General features: G+C 36.6%; 3 protein-coding genes across 8 annotated transcripts; 2 read left to right on the top strand and 1 right to left on the bottom strand.

The window, feature by feature from the left end:
• Positions 1-715: 715 nt before the first annotated feature.
• Positions 716-1832, bottom strand: LOC132705426 (uncharacterized). Its single transcript, XM_060676012.1, has 5 exons — positions 1703-1832; positions 1573-1648; positions 1160-1250; positions 989-1108; positions 716-935 (listed from the first exon to the last, which is right to left on the bottom strand). Exons 1-5 carry the CDS (start codon positions 1768-1770, stop codon positions 826-828), a joined length of 465 nt encoding a protein of 154 aa, XP_060531995.1. The 5' UTR covers positions 1771-1832; the 3' UTR covers positions 716-825.
• On the top strand, positions 1730-9016 carry LOC132705425 (uncharacterized). Of its 6 annotated transcripts, XM_060676011.1 has the most exons (5): positions 1882-4903; positions 4957-5450; positions 5968-6938; positions 7909-8039; positions 8723-9016. In XM_060676011.1, exons 3-5 carry the CDS (start codon positions 6863-6865, stop codon positions 8969-8971), a joined length of 456 nt encoding a protein of 151 aa, XP_060531994.1. In that variant the 5' UTR covers positions 1882-4903; positions 4957-5450; positions 5968-6862; the 3' UTR covers positions 8972-9016. The 6 variants fall into 6 exon arrangements, with proteins under 6 accessions (XP_060531991.1, XP_060531993.1, XP_060531988.1 ...); XM_060676010.1 differs by lacking the exons at positions 7909-8039; positions 8723-9016 and having other exon boundaries at positions 1881-2183; positions 4760-4903; positions 5968-6836; XM_060676008.1 differs by lacking the exons at positions 1882-4903; positions 7909-8039; positions 8723-9016 and adding an exon at positions 1730-1867 and having other exon boundaries at positions 5968-6836.
• Positions 9017-9665: 649 nt separating this feature from the next.
• Positions 9666-13549, top strand: LOC132705404 (uncharacterized). Its single transcript, XM_060675981.1, has 4 exons — positions 9666-9989; positions 11259-11430; positions 13011-13281; positions 13337-13549. The coding sequence occupies exons 1-4, from the start codon at positions 9916-9918 to the stop codon at positions 13489-13491; spliced, it is 672 nt and encodes a 223-aa protein (XP_060531964.1). The 5' UTR covers positions 9666-9915; the 3' UTR covers positions 13492-13549.
• Positions 13550-14489: the final 940 nt, after the last annotated feature.

Here is a 14489-nt window from a genome sequence, read left to right as displayed (position 1 = left end):
TCGTGAAACGATGTTTGAAGAAGAAATGGTCTGTGACTTTTTTTTTATTTATACTCCCATTTTTTTTCACGCACACAACACCCAATGCTCCCGGTGGGAATCGAATCCACAACCTCAAGTCGAGTTGGCAGGTTTAACACCTGACCAGTCTGTGACTTGGAATACTCTTCTTGCTATATAAATTTACTGGACTAGGCAAATCTATAGGCTAATCTGTTCATTAACGCTATTTTTAAAATTTAACAACCTCTTTGTGTCTCCATATTTTAATTTGAGCATTAATTTTGAACGATGCATGTATTTTTAACAAGATTTTTTTTTACGGTAGGCACGATTCAATGTTTTTGTTTAGAATGGCCTTAATTATTTTGGTGGAATTTTGTTTTTAAAGGTTGTTTTCAATTTTGATACAAAACAAGAATGTTTTCACCGCACATGTAATAACCTGTGGGTGTATAAGGAAAAGCGAGAATCTCAATACTAGAAACGAGAGAAATGAGCTTGTTTGTTTAGGGATAATTTAGGTCACATTTAAATAAATTGTTAATTGACGTGTTTCATAATAGTTTTTAATTTTCGAACCAGACTAACCAGACTCATTAACATTTTATGCAAGAAATGGATTTTTTGTACTGTTATTATATTTTGATTTTACATTTGAACCGAAACTACTGCAAAAAGGTCACTCCAAGCCCCACCCGGTGTCAAACGTCAGGTGTCAAAAATATTTTATATTTATATATTTATTCATTAAAATTCGTGGACACAAATTTAAACGCATCACAGACCACATCGACAGAGAGAATCCTTTATTTTCGAAATGTCTTATTGTTTTCGGTCGGCCGATTTAAGAATATCGCAGGCGACTCTTCCGAAAACATTTTGGTAAACGGTTAATGGAGTGTGCATGAGTGACGCTTTGATGTAGCCGTGAACTGTAAAATAAGACATTAGACGTTTTCGCAATTTTGTATTTATCGATACCGACTTCGCCTTGAGCCCGCAAGCGGCGGCAGTACTTTTTTTGCTCTTCTGGCGTACAACTCCGTGCAGGATAGCAACAATTGGTTTTCTAAATCTTGTGCGACTTCTTCTTTATCAGCTGAACCTACGGTTTAAAACGTGTCACGGCAAAATCATAGAAAATTCTTGTACTCACCGGTTTTCCGACCAAAGCTGATTTGGTAATTCGTTCTCATGCGTTTTAAATAAAGGTCGTGCACCGTTGTTTTGGCTATTTCCAAATTGGCCTACAATTTACACATCTTGGTCCACAGAATATACTTCAAGGATATTGCAATCCCCCGTACAACCGACAAAACAATATGTATTTTGCCGGTTGATTCTCTGAACTGCATTAAACCGGTAACAATTTTGTTAAGTTAAAAATACTGTTAAAAATATTCACAGAATAAATCGACATCACGTCGCACCCTCTAGCGGCTTCGGCATAAACATAACAAAAATACGAACAAGGATAATTAGTTTCTGCAGTGCCGCTAGATGACTCCACAAACATCTGGCAATATCACTTAAACTCTACGTAAAACGGTACTTTCTTATGAATTTTACCTCGTCTAATTTTTTGTCGTCCAAAAGCCAGAGATCGCCATTGTAGTCTGCAAAGTTCGACTTATCCGGATTAATTCTGCAACGGTTGTGTGCAACGTAGACGTTTACGTTTAATTTTTTTAACTCTTACGGCTGTGTTGGCTTTTGGAGGTTCCATCGATAGTGGTCTTTGTTGGTGGTGATGAAGGCTCGGGCCATAAATTATAAACCAAGCAACACTTTCGCTCGGTCCGTCACGCGTATGACATTTTGATCGACCGGGTGTTCTATTTTTTACTAACAAGATCGACGGGAGGTTAGTGATTCATTACCATTTTAATTGCAATTAAACGCACGGTAATTAGATAATATAATATTTATTTATGACCTAGCGGCAATTAAATGTGATACCGGCGCGGATTTAAGATCAGATCGTTATCGCTTCTCTATGTACAATTCGAAACTAATCAAAATGCACCTACAAAACTATTTGGTTAGGAACTTTTAAAAGGCGGATTTGTGAAAGTTTTCCTATAAAAACAGACTAGTTGCAAGAGCGCGAAGTATTTGATGCTCGGCGGGAGAGTATGCTGAGTCTAAGTAGAATTTGCAGTGCTCTGGTGTTGTCAACGGTGAGTGTGACATTTAACTTGACCTTGAAACCTCACGTCATTAAGTTCGGTTTCTTGATGCGGGAGAACCGTAAAACTTGGTTAGTGGTCTTCCATCGGTTCAGTATTGCATCTATGACCATCGATCTAAAATATTTTCAACGCTGCGACGTTGCCGGCTCCTTTAAAAAGTAGCACCAACAGTGAAATTTTAAAATTTTTATTGCTACGACACTGGAGCCAGTAGGAAGTTAAAATTTTGGACGTAGCTTAGGGAAAGTACTGGACATAATTTTTAATATGGAAATCGGTTCCATATCATAGAGGATTGGATTGTTTAGATAAGAATTTTCGTAAGTGTTGTGTGAATCATACATTTGTTTGGCGAGTTCCATGATCGCACAGGAAAAGGCTGAATACTGGTTTAGTGCAAATAAATTACTTTTAAATAATGATAAAAACAGAGGGAGTGTTTTTTTCCATGCCAAATTTAAGTACAGTTAATTTTAATGAAATAAATATCAGACTTCTTGGCGTCTATGTTGACCCAAAACTTCAGAGGGTCTCCCATATAGATTTCGTTGCTCAGAAACTGACCAGAAATTTGTAATTGCTTCGACGCTTGACAGAAAATGTCTCTTGGTGTGCACATTTTGCACTTTTTCATTCACACCTCCTATATGCGATCTTAATATGGGGCCAAGCTGCTAGCACTCACCGTTTGTTCCGATTACAAAGACTTGCAAATTCTTACATTGCTCTCTTAGAAAATTATTTATAAAGAAAAATCCGCATCTATTTACCACTTATAAGGAATTGCATAACCATCAAATCAGAGGTCGGGACAATGCGGTTATTACCTACTGCCGCTTAGGGTCCAAATTATAGGCCAGCATTTTTATTCTTTTGATGAATATTTGTATTTCAATTATAATGTAAAGTCTGTTCATAGATATAAGGAAGTTATTAACTGATACGAATTAAGAATGAAATATGACCGACCAGGTCCGTACTTTGCTTAGAATTTAACTATTTGGGGTATTGTTAGGAAAGATACTAAACAATATTTATTTATTTATGTATGCATTTATGTTTAAATCTAAAATATAATTACAAATTATTTTGATTACCTACTTAAATTACTTAAAATTATTCACATAATATATCAGTATCATTATCGCTATCATCGCCTGTTCTAATTATTATTTGTTCTATATTATTTGCAATAATTGGCCCAACTTTGTGGAGAGATATTAAAAACTGCGGTTTCTATAAGTTTGAGGACATTGGAGTTAACACGGGGAAAAACATTGTTACGACAAATGGCAGATTTCAGTTGGTGCCAAACATGTTCAATGGGATTAAATATACAGTGGTAAGGTGGAAGCCTTAAAACTGTACGCCCTAGATTTTTTGCATAATTATCACAGACGTATTCCTTTTGTAGGTTCAAGCTTTGTAGAACCTCAATTAATTGCTTTTTGGTATAATCTTCGTGAAAATAAATGTCGTTATTATACATGTAGTTTTGGATCGTTGCTTTTGTGTCACATGAGGAAGGGGTTTTAGTCAACTGTCTACCGTGATAACTTGCATTGTCAATTACAATTACGCTACGAGGAGGAATGTTTGGAACTAGTTTGTTTCTAAACCAACTTTCAAATAAATCAGCGATGGTGTCTTCATGGTAATCCAGAGAAGAATCTTTAATATTTACCATCTTTGGAGCCAGCATGCTTTTACCTCTTTTTGATGGCCCGTTTGTTTTACACTTTCAGTTGAGTCAACCCAACCGTTTTCCGGGGAATCATAAGTGTCGAACCAGGTTTCGTCCAAGTAAATAATTGGCCTTTGTTGTTCTCTGTAGATCCTAATTTTTTCTAGATATTCCAATCGCCATTTCCGAATTTTAAAAGATTCCATTGCCTTTTGTCATTTTTTAAAAATCTAAAACCCATGTGTTGAATACACTTCCATAAGGTAGTTCTGCCACATTTAACACCGGTTTCACCTTTTTCAAGCCTCCTAATTAAGATATCTAATGTGGGCACGCTTTGTTGCTCGTATAACTGGGAAATTTTACGCCGTATTATATCTTGATCACTTTCATCTACACTCGAGAAAATGTCAGCATCGCTTCCTTTTTTCCTCGATTATTCACAATTTTCTATGTTGATGTTGAAATTTTTGCTCAATGTGGCCGTTCCTTCTAAAGATGCTTGCTTGCTGGCACCACGTTCAATGATAGTCAAATAAACATTCTTTATAACTTCTTTAGTCTCAATAGAATAGTGTTTTCTACATTTGGGCAGGAGCATCTCCTGAGAAATACTAGACACGCACATATTTTGCTTAATTCGCACACGATTCAACACACGCTGTATTACACACGAAATAATAATGATTACTAATAAACTTAAACTAAGTAGTATACCAAACCAAAGAATATTAAACACAGGTAGGTATAAAATTATTTTCTATTACGGAATTTAAATTCCGAAACTTTAGGTAATAATCTGGTTGCATTGTATGTTAATGACCACCCTTGGATAATCCCATTCAAAACCGATTCGTCACTTTCTTATATCTATGAATAGACCATACAGAGTAAAATGGGGGTCAGTTTCAATCAAGCTCTGAAGAAGTCAACAGGATGATTGGCGAAACGTCAGCAAGTTCGACTCAGCAAAAACTGACGCAGGAGGAATCCAGAAGTTCTGTCAAAAGTATTACAGTAGCCTGTGGAAGTTTCTTTGAAAAATTTCAAACAACGTTACGAGTATTTTTGTTTCAGATTACGTTGACCATGATTCGCAACGACAAAATAGAATGCTACCACGTAAAATCGCCTTTGCAAAGCCAGCGGGTTAAAAAACCTCAACTTCACTCCGGCGAAAGCGCCATCAAGCGAGTAGTCTCCAATCGACACTTTCCGGATTTTAGACGTCACGCGTTTGCCACCAAAAACTGCGGAAACTATTCCAAAATCGCCACGGACAATTGGCAAAACGCACTGAGTACCTTTGATAAAGGAAACGCTAACGTCATGCAAGTCATCAGGCTGCCAGCTTACGAAATTTACTTGCACAGTGCCCATAGTCCTGTCTTGTATGCGCCCGTTCGGTGGACTACCGAAAACCAAGTCCACAAATCGAATTCGGTGCCTTTTGTTCACAATAAAGAAGCTAGATTCGGCAAATACCCCTTTCCCAAGCCTTTTGGCTTTGACAGTGTTCACTCGAAGGACGAGGTCTTCAATACAGATTCAAAAAGACACAATCTTCAAAGGTATAGTATTTTATACTGCTTATAAGGTGCTCATATGAATGACTTTTTAATGAAAATACAACTACAAAATTATTTTCCAAAATGGAATGTTACACCAACCTACAACCACGTTCATAAAACATTTGAATAAATAAGAATAAAATGATCCACAAATCTCATCAAAAATCGTCTGCAAGAGCAAAGGTTTATCATTACCTGTTGTTTACCTCATATTTATAGAAAACAAATTTTCAATATTCCCACAATCATTACATCAGAAATTAACTTTTTTCCATCACATGCAAAGTATGTTAAGGATTCTAGCGAAGATTTCCCCCTTCTTTTCAATCCCTAAGTAAATTGATATTCTAAAATTTATGCTTAAAATATTCAAGCTGGAAACCAAAGCAATAAAAACACCAACAGCAACAGACCATAGAACTGAGTAAGATGGTGTAACATTGTTACCAATGTTAAGCTTGAGCACCAAATTTAGTTATAGGTAATTGGTCAATTATTATATTTTTTGCTTTTGCAGGACCAGTGCGTCGCTTCAGGGCGCATTGCCAGATTTAAGTTTATATTACGCGAAGAAAAGAGAAATAGACGGCACAAACTACAACGTGAAAAGAAACTACGAAGAGAGAAGATCACGTGCAAAACTGCTGACGCACGAGATTACGACACACACGCCCCCTATCCCAAAAAAGATAAATTTTTTCTTGCGAATTAGAAAACGGAGTCGATAATAATATTGATAATTTTAAAATAATAAATAATAGTAATAATAAAGCAAATAATTTTAAAAACTTCTTACTATTGGAAATGAAATATCGTTGCAGTTCGGAAGCTGGGAGGAATCGAAACGCTTTATTTATTCTAGGGTCGCCGTCTGTCAACTGTCAGAATTTATCTCTGGCTGTGGTGAATAGGGGGGCAACGTAAACCCAAAGGCGCTAGATACTTTTGTAGCCATTAATATTTAAGTGCTTAAAAATCATAAATTATTTATTATTGTCATTATTTGTTATAAAATTTTTAGTAAAAAACGAATTTTTATTTAATAAAACGCAGAGAAAGGTAAAATCAAAACATAATGTTTATAGAATACATTTTTCTTTTACTATTAGATGACCACGAGTGGTTGCGAAATACAACGCCATTTTCCTTTTATTGTTTTATTTGAACGTGGGAAACAATGATGTATATAATTATACAAATACAAAGGTACGATCATTTGCGAGAATTATTTTTTGTAGACTTTTAATTTATTTATTAGAAATTAGTAAATAAACATCTATTTATTTACTTTATTTATTTACCGATCGCACCCCGTAATCGCGAAGTTTATTTCGAAAGCGAACACTCGACAGTTTTTCTATCAACTAAACATTTTGCAAGCCTGTTGTTATGGTCGGTAGTTTATTGTTGATATGGACCTCACCAAGCCGTGTCAGGTGTTTCTGCTGGGTTTGTTTTGCCTAACGACACACGCGATATACGACGAAGGTAAGCGCTTTCATTTAAAAACAAACGGAAACCAGTGAGTCGCGAGAAATTATCAATAGTACGATTGACAGATATTCTAAAATATAGGTTATGTCCTAATTTCTTGTTCGTTCGGATTGACCTAGATTTTTTTAAATAGTTAGTATATTAAATTTAAAATTATTATTAAAATTTTACGCGTCCCAAGTCAAACTGTTTCAGAACCTTGCGTTGAAAAAGACCAACCATTTTACTTTTTTACTTCTTTCTCTTTTATATGTACAACCAATAACGTGTGTCATTTTCGTAAAACATTACCAACCTAGCCAAATTTTTAACCTTGACAAACAAAAGTCACTATTAGGTACTAAATCACACTTTCCGTACCTTGTATTTGGACGCAAACATTCCCTACCGATAGCGTCAATCATCCCGTATAAACAAGAAATTTCCAAACAAATGCGTGAAACTTAAGGTTATTCCTCGTTTAAAATAAATGGTAGTTTCTTATAAAAACCAACCATTATATATCATCTTGCAATTTTTTATCTTTTGAAACGAAAATGTACAGCGCAATAAAATATTACGTATGTATTGTTATTATAAAAACACACTATTTGCTTTTTTTTTAATTTTATCCTTTCAAAACAATACCAAACAAAATATTTTCCCTATTTGGGTTTTGCGGTTGCGTGGATGGTCAACAGGGCTGCAACTATTTGCACATTGAAATTTGTGCGAAACCCTGATATTTCTGGTTAAAAGAATAATACCGGGGATAGGCAACTTATATACCTATTAAATCAAAAAGTAAAACGATGCTTCTTAGATCCATGGATGAGATGTCGGTTACAACTTGGGTGGTCTCGGGTTCAAACCCGGTTTGCAATTAATTTTTTTTCTCTTTAAATATTTAAGTCTATTATATTCTTATCTCGAGACCAAGTAACACTGGTCTACAGGATGATAAAAAGGCTGTTCTCTTTGCCAGATTTCGAAATAGAGTGCTCTGGAAAGACATTTTCAAATGTCACGCTGACCGCTTACTATCCCGACTACGCTGATCAGGACAAGGAATACGGATATCAAGATAAACGCGGCAAAAAACTTCGTACTTTACAGGTAACTTTTTCTATGCACTGCAAACACTACAACTTTTCCAGAGGATGGATTTTCGACACAAAAACACGAAAAATTACACCGAGCACCGCAAATGAAAACATTGGCACAGACCGTTTGCATTCTGTGACAATAGCCACAAAAATCACGACAATATCCCAACTCACTCAGTTGGGCGGTAACGTAATGCGAAAAATCATTCCCATCTGTATTAATTTTTTATCGTAGAAGAGTCACTATATTATCCAATAGCAGTATTTTTATTTGTAATGGGCCGCGTTTTCATCTACAAATATGCCGATAATACAAGAACTTTTAAAACTAACGTAAGAAAATGATGGGAGAGAATGCTTCTTCTTTTTTTCCTTGATTTTATTGGGCAATGTAGTATGGACACTCGCCCATCGCTGAATGCAAATCAAACTTTTCACCAATAAGACTTTACTATTTTCAACGCCCAACATCACATTCGATTCGACAGCTCTCTGTTTAGATGTGCCTTTTTTTGAGCGTTATTTAAATATTCAATAGAAGAACGAGTTAAGTGCGTGGAGATCGTCTTTTAAAGAAATGTTGCAATTTGCAGGTTAGCTTGTTCAATTTGAGTGTATTTTACCGTATTTGCGGAATCTCTATAACTAATGGCGAACTCAGCGTATTATATAAACTAACGAAAAATATTGCAGGACTATTTGGACGACAGAGCCGATTACGTCACTTTGAGTATGGATGAAAAACTGGGGGTGCCTTACGGCACCGAAGTCTGCATCCCGGAGCTAAACAGGCATTTCGGGCACAGGGTAAGGTTGGAGGTACGGGACTCCTCTTATGACCTGTACGGAGAGGGCTACTCCCGAGCTGACATTTGCGTCCGGAGCGAAATCGACAGTTACGACGAATCCGTCAACAAAGTTGTCACCTTAATATTTACATGACCCAATGATAAATTTATAAGGATAATTAATAAACGAGGCGTACTTCCCCGAGGTTTTCATATGCTTTATCGGATCTAAGTCAACACTTCCTGTAGGCATGCCAGTATTCTATAAATATTCTGGCATAAAAATAAAATTGCCCCTTGCAAACCAAGCAGAGGTTAACCTGGCCTGGTTTGCAGCCACCAATTCTGTGCATGCCAGACATTAGTTGAGCCTCCATGAAAAATACTTTCTGTGCATATAAACAATTTCTGGACTCATATGTAAAGAGTACTTCCAGTGTACTCGCCCTTTTCTTTGGCTTCAGTCCTCCTGTCCGACTGTTCGGCAGTAAATGACAATTTCCGATTCGCATAACTCTACATTTTGAATATGGACAAAAGTTAACAATAAGAAAATTTAATTTCTTCTGAACGAGCAGAGGTGTAATAAAACGCGAAGTTGATTTTGTTGAACAGGTATAGTAGTTAATATATACGTACTTAACCTCTGTCCGTATAGGTTGTTAAACCTTTTTAAGAAGGCATAGAAACAAAATATCATTAACGTTTAAAGGTGTATTCACATAACGTTGTTTTTTAAATGAATGGATTATTGACCGATTTCTTCTCGATTTCTTTTGCATACTCAATAAAAAATAATAAATAACCTCGCGTAATAGTATTATGGCCAGGAGTACCGAAGTTTTTTTTTACATAGAACTTCAATTCAATTCAATGTTGCGTTTCACAGATAGCTGTTGGGCACGATTACCAGGATCATTCGCCCATACATAGAACTTCTGCGTTTTCAATGTTTTCAATGTCAGTCAGTTGTTGCCAGACAAATTCGTCGTAAATTGTCAAACATATTGTTCAAAATTGAGTTTTCCTGTGTCGTGGTCTCCCCACTTTCGATCAAAATTACCAAGTGTCGCGGTCTACCTACCTTAAAAACCCAAAATGGACAAAAATACCTTTTTAACGACGCACAGGGATAGCCACAAATGGCCGTACCCGAAGCCATTGGTTCCAGTGTAAGTACTTTCGGCATAGATCTCGTAACTAATTCCTGGAATTTCGAGAGGGACGTGGTGGTAGCATGAACCAGATAGCTAGAATCAGCTGAGTATGTATAAAAAAGTGTTTTAGAATACTTTGATGTAGACTTGTCTGTTGCTTGCTCAGCATACTAAAATTAGAAGAACCCAACCTTGTAATTTGTACTAAATTTTTTAATATTCCCAGTTGATAGAGTAGATAGAACATTCTCAGCTGTAATTTATGCCAAGTATTTTGAACCTGTTTTTAATTTTCCAAAACACCTTCACCAAAACAAGGAGAACTAGAAAGTCTTCTATGGACCAGAGAAAAAATTAATAGATAGGTAGATATGGCTAAGGAATAGGAAATACTTAGTTAAATTAAATTAGATAAATTGTTATTTTCATTTAATTTTAATTTAATATAAGTAATGTTTTGAAGATAAAAGCGATTTTTATTGTTTTTTACCCTTATAGTTTCATTAATTAGACAAATACAATTTTACCAACTTCACCGTTATAAAACTTGTGAGCTGTACGAACAGACTTGCCAAAAGTATAGGTTGTCCTCATTAGTGAGACTTTTATTTCATAATTCTCGACATTTCAACTGAAAAATAGGTGAAACTGGAAATGTCTCGTGTATTTAAGTGCTTAGGATTTTTGCCTACAGTCACCTTTTCAAAATATTTTATCCTTGTCTAAACTGGACGGCGCTATCTGGAATTGTAAAACTGTCCATTAAATTCAAAATAATTTTGGTTTAAAGATACTATTAAGCAATCTAATAAATCTTGTTTCACCAATGGGTTAACCTGTTTCCGAGTTAAGGTGAAATCTATTAAATCTATCACATCCATAGGTGGAATTCTGGGAAATAAGTTTTGTACATCGTATGTGTTGCATTAGAAGGGATTTTGATATCTTTAATTTTGTTGATTAATTCAAAAGATTTTTTTATTGCAAATTTTGGTTTAAAATCTGTGTGGAACTTTAAAATATTTACCAATTTTGTTGAGAGTTTAACTGCTGGAGCTGTTACATAATACACAACTGGTCTAATGGGCATATCGTGTTTACGTAATTTGACTAAAGAATATAATTTCGGCGGTTGTGGGTTCATAATTGTTAAAAATTATTTGTCTTTGTCATTAAATAGTGTGGAGTTAGTAATTATGTCCTTGACTTGGTAGGACAGCGTTTGATACATTGGTAAAATTCTGCTTTAAGAAAATGGTTGGTTTTTGGATATACTCCTTTCAGACCAGCTGAGCCTCCAATAAAAACGAAACCGAGTAATTTCTACGTGGCCAAACTGATCGAACCGTACTGCCATTGCGACTACCACCTGTACGAACCGGAAATGGGCAGATATAAAAAACTGGCCGAAAAAGAAACCAAACTGAACGAAGAACTGGCAAAGCTGAAGCAAAGAGTTCGCAATCCTTCTTACGCTTTGTTTCTTGATGCGAGAGAGCTCTGTAAACTGTGGCCTTTGTGGTATTGCGGTACTGTATCTATGACGATTGTCAATGGTCTCGAGAGTGACAGGCAGATCGACAGCACCTGTGCTTAAATGTGAATTGGAACGAATTACCAAAACAACCAAAACTGTGGACATCAGCGTGTTTGTTAAGTTAATCTTAATTTTTATGGTGTTGCAATATTTCTTCACGGGATTGCATCAGAGGGAGTTTAAAAATGAACCAAATCAGGCTCTTTTGCTGAATAAACACCGTTTCCTCAAAGAAAATATAGTAATATCGCTAGGGAGACGTCAATATAAGAACCAAGACACCTTGTGGTCTGATTTAAGTCTAATCCCAATCCAATAGAACTGAATGACTAACATGGTAAAAGTTTGCCTAGCAAACTCAACCCCACTGTCTTCTCCAAGTTTACAGTCGAGTGGTTCTGCTTACGAAATCCTATATGATTAAAAGACCCCCAATTACGGTCTCTCAGATATCGAGATTGTCGTAAAACTTCAGGAACTTCTGGATTCCTCCTGCGTCGGTTTTTGCTGAGTCGAACTTGCTGACGTTCCGCCAATCATCCTGTTGGCTTCTTCAGAGCTTGACTGAAACTTTTTCGTATTTTACTCTGCACCTTGTTATATATTGTTTGAGGGAGGCGGAGCTAAATGAGGGGCATAAACACCGTCTCGGATGACTGACTTCCATATTGGTGACAGTTAGAGACCTGAGTCGCGGTTAAGATTGTTAGGTTGTTCATAGATTTCTATAGACTCTCGGATTTGGTAGAAGAACTGATTACATGCAGAACAGCTGATGAGTTTATTTGTCTTGGTCGTAAGGCTCTTTCGTGTTCTTCGAGTCTAGTTGATATTTTTCGTCCGTTCTCTTCAATGTATTCTTTGCTTCATACGCATGGAATGCTGTAAACTCCTGGCATCTCAAATGGAATTTTGTCTTTGACGGACCGAAGATGTTGAGAGATTTTTGGACAAGTGGTAAATCTGGTTTTGACGTTATACTTCTCTCGATAATTTTTGGCCCGGATGGTGATGTGGCCATGTGTTCAGGTATCAGTCTGTGTGCGTAGGTTTTCTGTGAACACAATGTCAGGTCTATTACATACAAATTTTAATATTTACCGAAGTATTTACGTAACTTTGAAGTTCGACGAGATCTGAAGGACACTTTATACAGGGTGTATTCACAATACAATGACATCGATTTTGCGAAAGTTCCATAGTGGTCCGCATGAGCACGATAGAAAAACAATGCGCCCCTCTAGGACAAGAGTAAGCGAAGCGCCTTCTTTTTGAAAATACAAAGCTGATTTGCGCTACTTGCGGCGATCTTGTTTGAAACGGAGAATATAACAGAAACGTGGTACGCCGTAAAACCATCGATTACACCATTGGACGACTTATTTAACATGTATTTATTTATATAATTACTATTATACAGTACGCAATACGACAGAGACCGTCTCTTTCGCATTAAGCAACCAGGCGTAGTACGCTCTTAGTACCGCGTTCGTGTCTAGATGGCGGTGCTGGTGAGCGATATTCTAGAACATCCTTGCGACAGTTTGGACGAAAAGATGAAAACCATCTACCAGACCGATTACGCTAAAAGAGGCCTCCACGTCGCTCAGTACAGAAAACTGATGCCAGCAATAGAATCTCCAGTGGGTATTCCAGTGAAGAGCGAGACCATCGGCCTGGGTATGGGCTACAGGGATCCCACTAGATTCAGGCACACCCAAATTCCGACCGCGCTAGTGGATGTTTGTCCAAAAAGCACCTACTCCAGAAGTAGTCTGGTCTACAAACCTTCACTGGTCCACGATTACAGTTTTGCGTGTTTTAGCTCCTACCTTGAGCGATCGGTGGTTCTTTCAACGAACCGGCACCACAGAATACAACGATTCGTACAGTAAAGCGGGGTTGGATATCCTCAGAAGCAGTCAACAGTACGCAGAACCCTTACCGTCGTCTAGAAGGGCCATTAGCTCATGTCCTTGAGCTGTATTCTGTATAGAGTATATGAAGCATATTTTTGTAATACTTCTGTTTTAGTCACCACTCATATTAAACCAGATTGATAGTTTCTGCAATTTTTTTTTTACTGTAATTTGTAAATATGTGCGAGTCTAGTGTATCTCGGGAGATGCTCCCGCCCAAATGTAGAAAATACTATTTTATTGAGACTAAGGAAGTTACAAACAATGTTTATTTGACTTTCATTGAACGTGGTGCCAGCAAGCAAGCATATTTAGAAGAAACGGCCACACTGACGAAAATTCCAACATCAACGGTATGGAAAATTGTGAATAATCCCATTTCAGCGAGGAAAAAAAGAACCGATGCTGACATTTTCTCGAGTGTAGATGAAAGTGATCAAGATATAATATGGCGTAAAATTTATCAGTTATACGAGGAACAAAGCGTGCCTACATTAGATATCTTAATTAGGGGGTTTGAAAAAGATGAAACCGGTGTTAAATGTGGCGGAACTACCTTATGGAAGTGTATTCAACACATGGGTTTTAAATTTAAAAAAATTGACAAAAGGCAAGTCTTAATGGAATCTTTTAGAACTCGTAAATGGCGAATATCTAGAAAAAATTAGGATTTACAGAGAACAACAAAGGCCAATAATTTACTTGGATGAAACCTGGTATGATACCACGGAAAATTAATTATCAACTGATAAGTGTAAAACAAACGCGCCATCAAAAAGAGGTAAAAGAATAACTAATTTGCATGCTGGCTCTAAAGAATCTGATAGATTTAAGTTTGCGATCCATAGATGATGTAGGACCTTTGATGTTGGAACCTCTTGAAATAACTAATTTTTCCGTTTCTGAAAGTTGGCGCGATGATACATTTATTACAGTGTTTTTGGTAGTTGACAAGAGTTTGACGGTTTTCCTAGTGTTGACTTTAGTTTTTCAAATTTCTGAACGTGATTTTGGGTAGAAGATAAACACACACACACTTACCACTTACATTCAAACATC

Source organism: Cylas formicarius, unplaced genomic scaffold (genome assembly GCF_029955315.1).
Source record: "Cylas formicarius isolate icCylForm1 unplaced genomic scaffold, icCylForm1.1 PGA_scaffold_7__23_contigs__length_41026272, whole genome shotgun sequence".
Lineage (NCBI taxonomy): Eukaryota > Metazoa > Arthropoda > Insecta > Coleoptera > Brentidae > Cylas > Cylas formicarius.
Note: the sequence above shows the minus strand (reverse complement) of the source record. Positions and strands in the feature narration are given on the sequence as shown.

What these genes read in the sequence shown, in the direction of transcription:
- LOC132705426 (XM_060676012.1), bottom strand. Translation starts at nt 1,770, where the DNA reads ATGGCCCGAGCCTTCATCACCACCAACAAAGACCACTATCGATGGAAC. An exon ending in CTCCAAAAGCCAACACAGCC is followed by an intron (nt 1,649 to 1,702) that starts GTAAGAGTTAAA and finishes CAACCGTTGCAG; the next exon opens with AATTAATCCGGATAAGTCGA. An exon ending in CAGCTTTGGTCGGAAAACCG is followed by an intron (nt 1,109 to 1,159) that starts GTGAGTACAAGA and finishes TTTAAACCGTAG; the next exon opens with GTTCAGCTGATAAAGAAGAA.
- LOC132705404 (XM_060675981.1), top strand. Translation starts at nt 9,916, where the DNA reads ATGGACAAAAATACCTTTTTAACGACGCACAGGGATAGCCACAAATGG. An exon ending in TGGCAAAGCTGAAGCAAAGA is followed by an intron (nt 11,431 to 13,010) that starts GTTCGCAATCCT and finishes GTTCGTGTCTAG; the next exon opens with ATGGCGGTGCTGGTGAGCGA. An exon ending in AAAAAGCACCTACTCCAGAA is followed by an intron (nt 13,282 to 13,336) that starts GTAGTCTGGTCT and finishes TGCGTGTTTTAG; the next exon opens with CTCCTACCTTGAGCGATCGG.
- LOC132705425 (XM_060676005.1), top strand. Translation starts at nt 2,139, where the DNA reads ATGCTGAGTCTAAGTAGAATTTGCAGTGCTCTGGTGTTGTCAACG. An exon ending in GTGCTCTGGTGTTGTCAACG is followed by an intron (nt 2,184 to 4,956) that starts GTGAGTGTGACA and finishes TTTTTGTTTCAG; the next exon opens with ATTACGTTGACCATGATTCG. An exon ending in AAAAGACACAATCTTCAAAG is followed by an intron (nt 5,451 to 5,967) that starts GTATAGTATTTT and finishes TTGCTTTTGCAG; the next exon opens with GACCAGTGCGTCGCTTCAGG.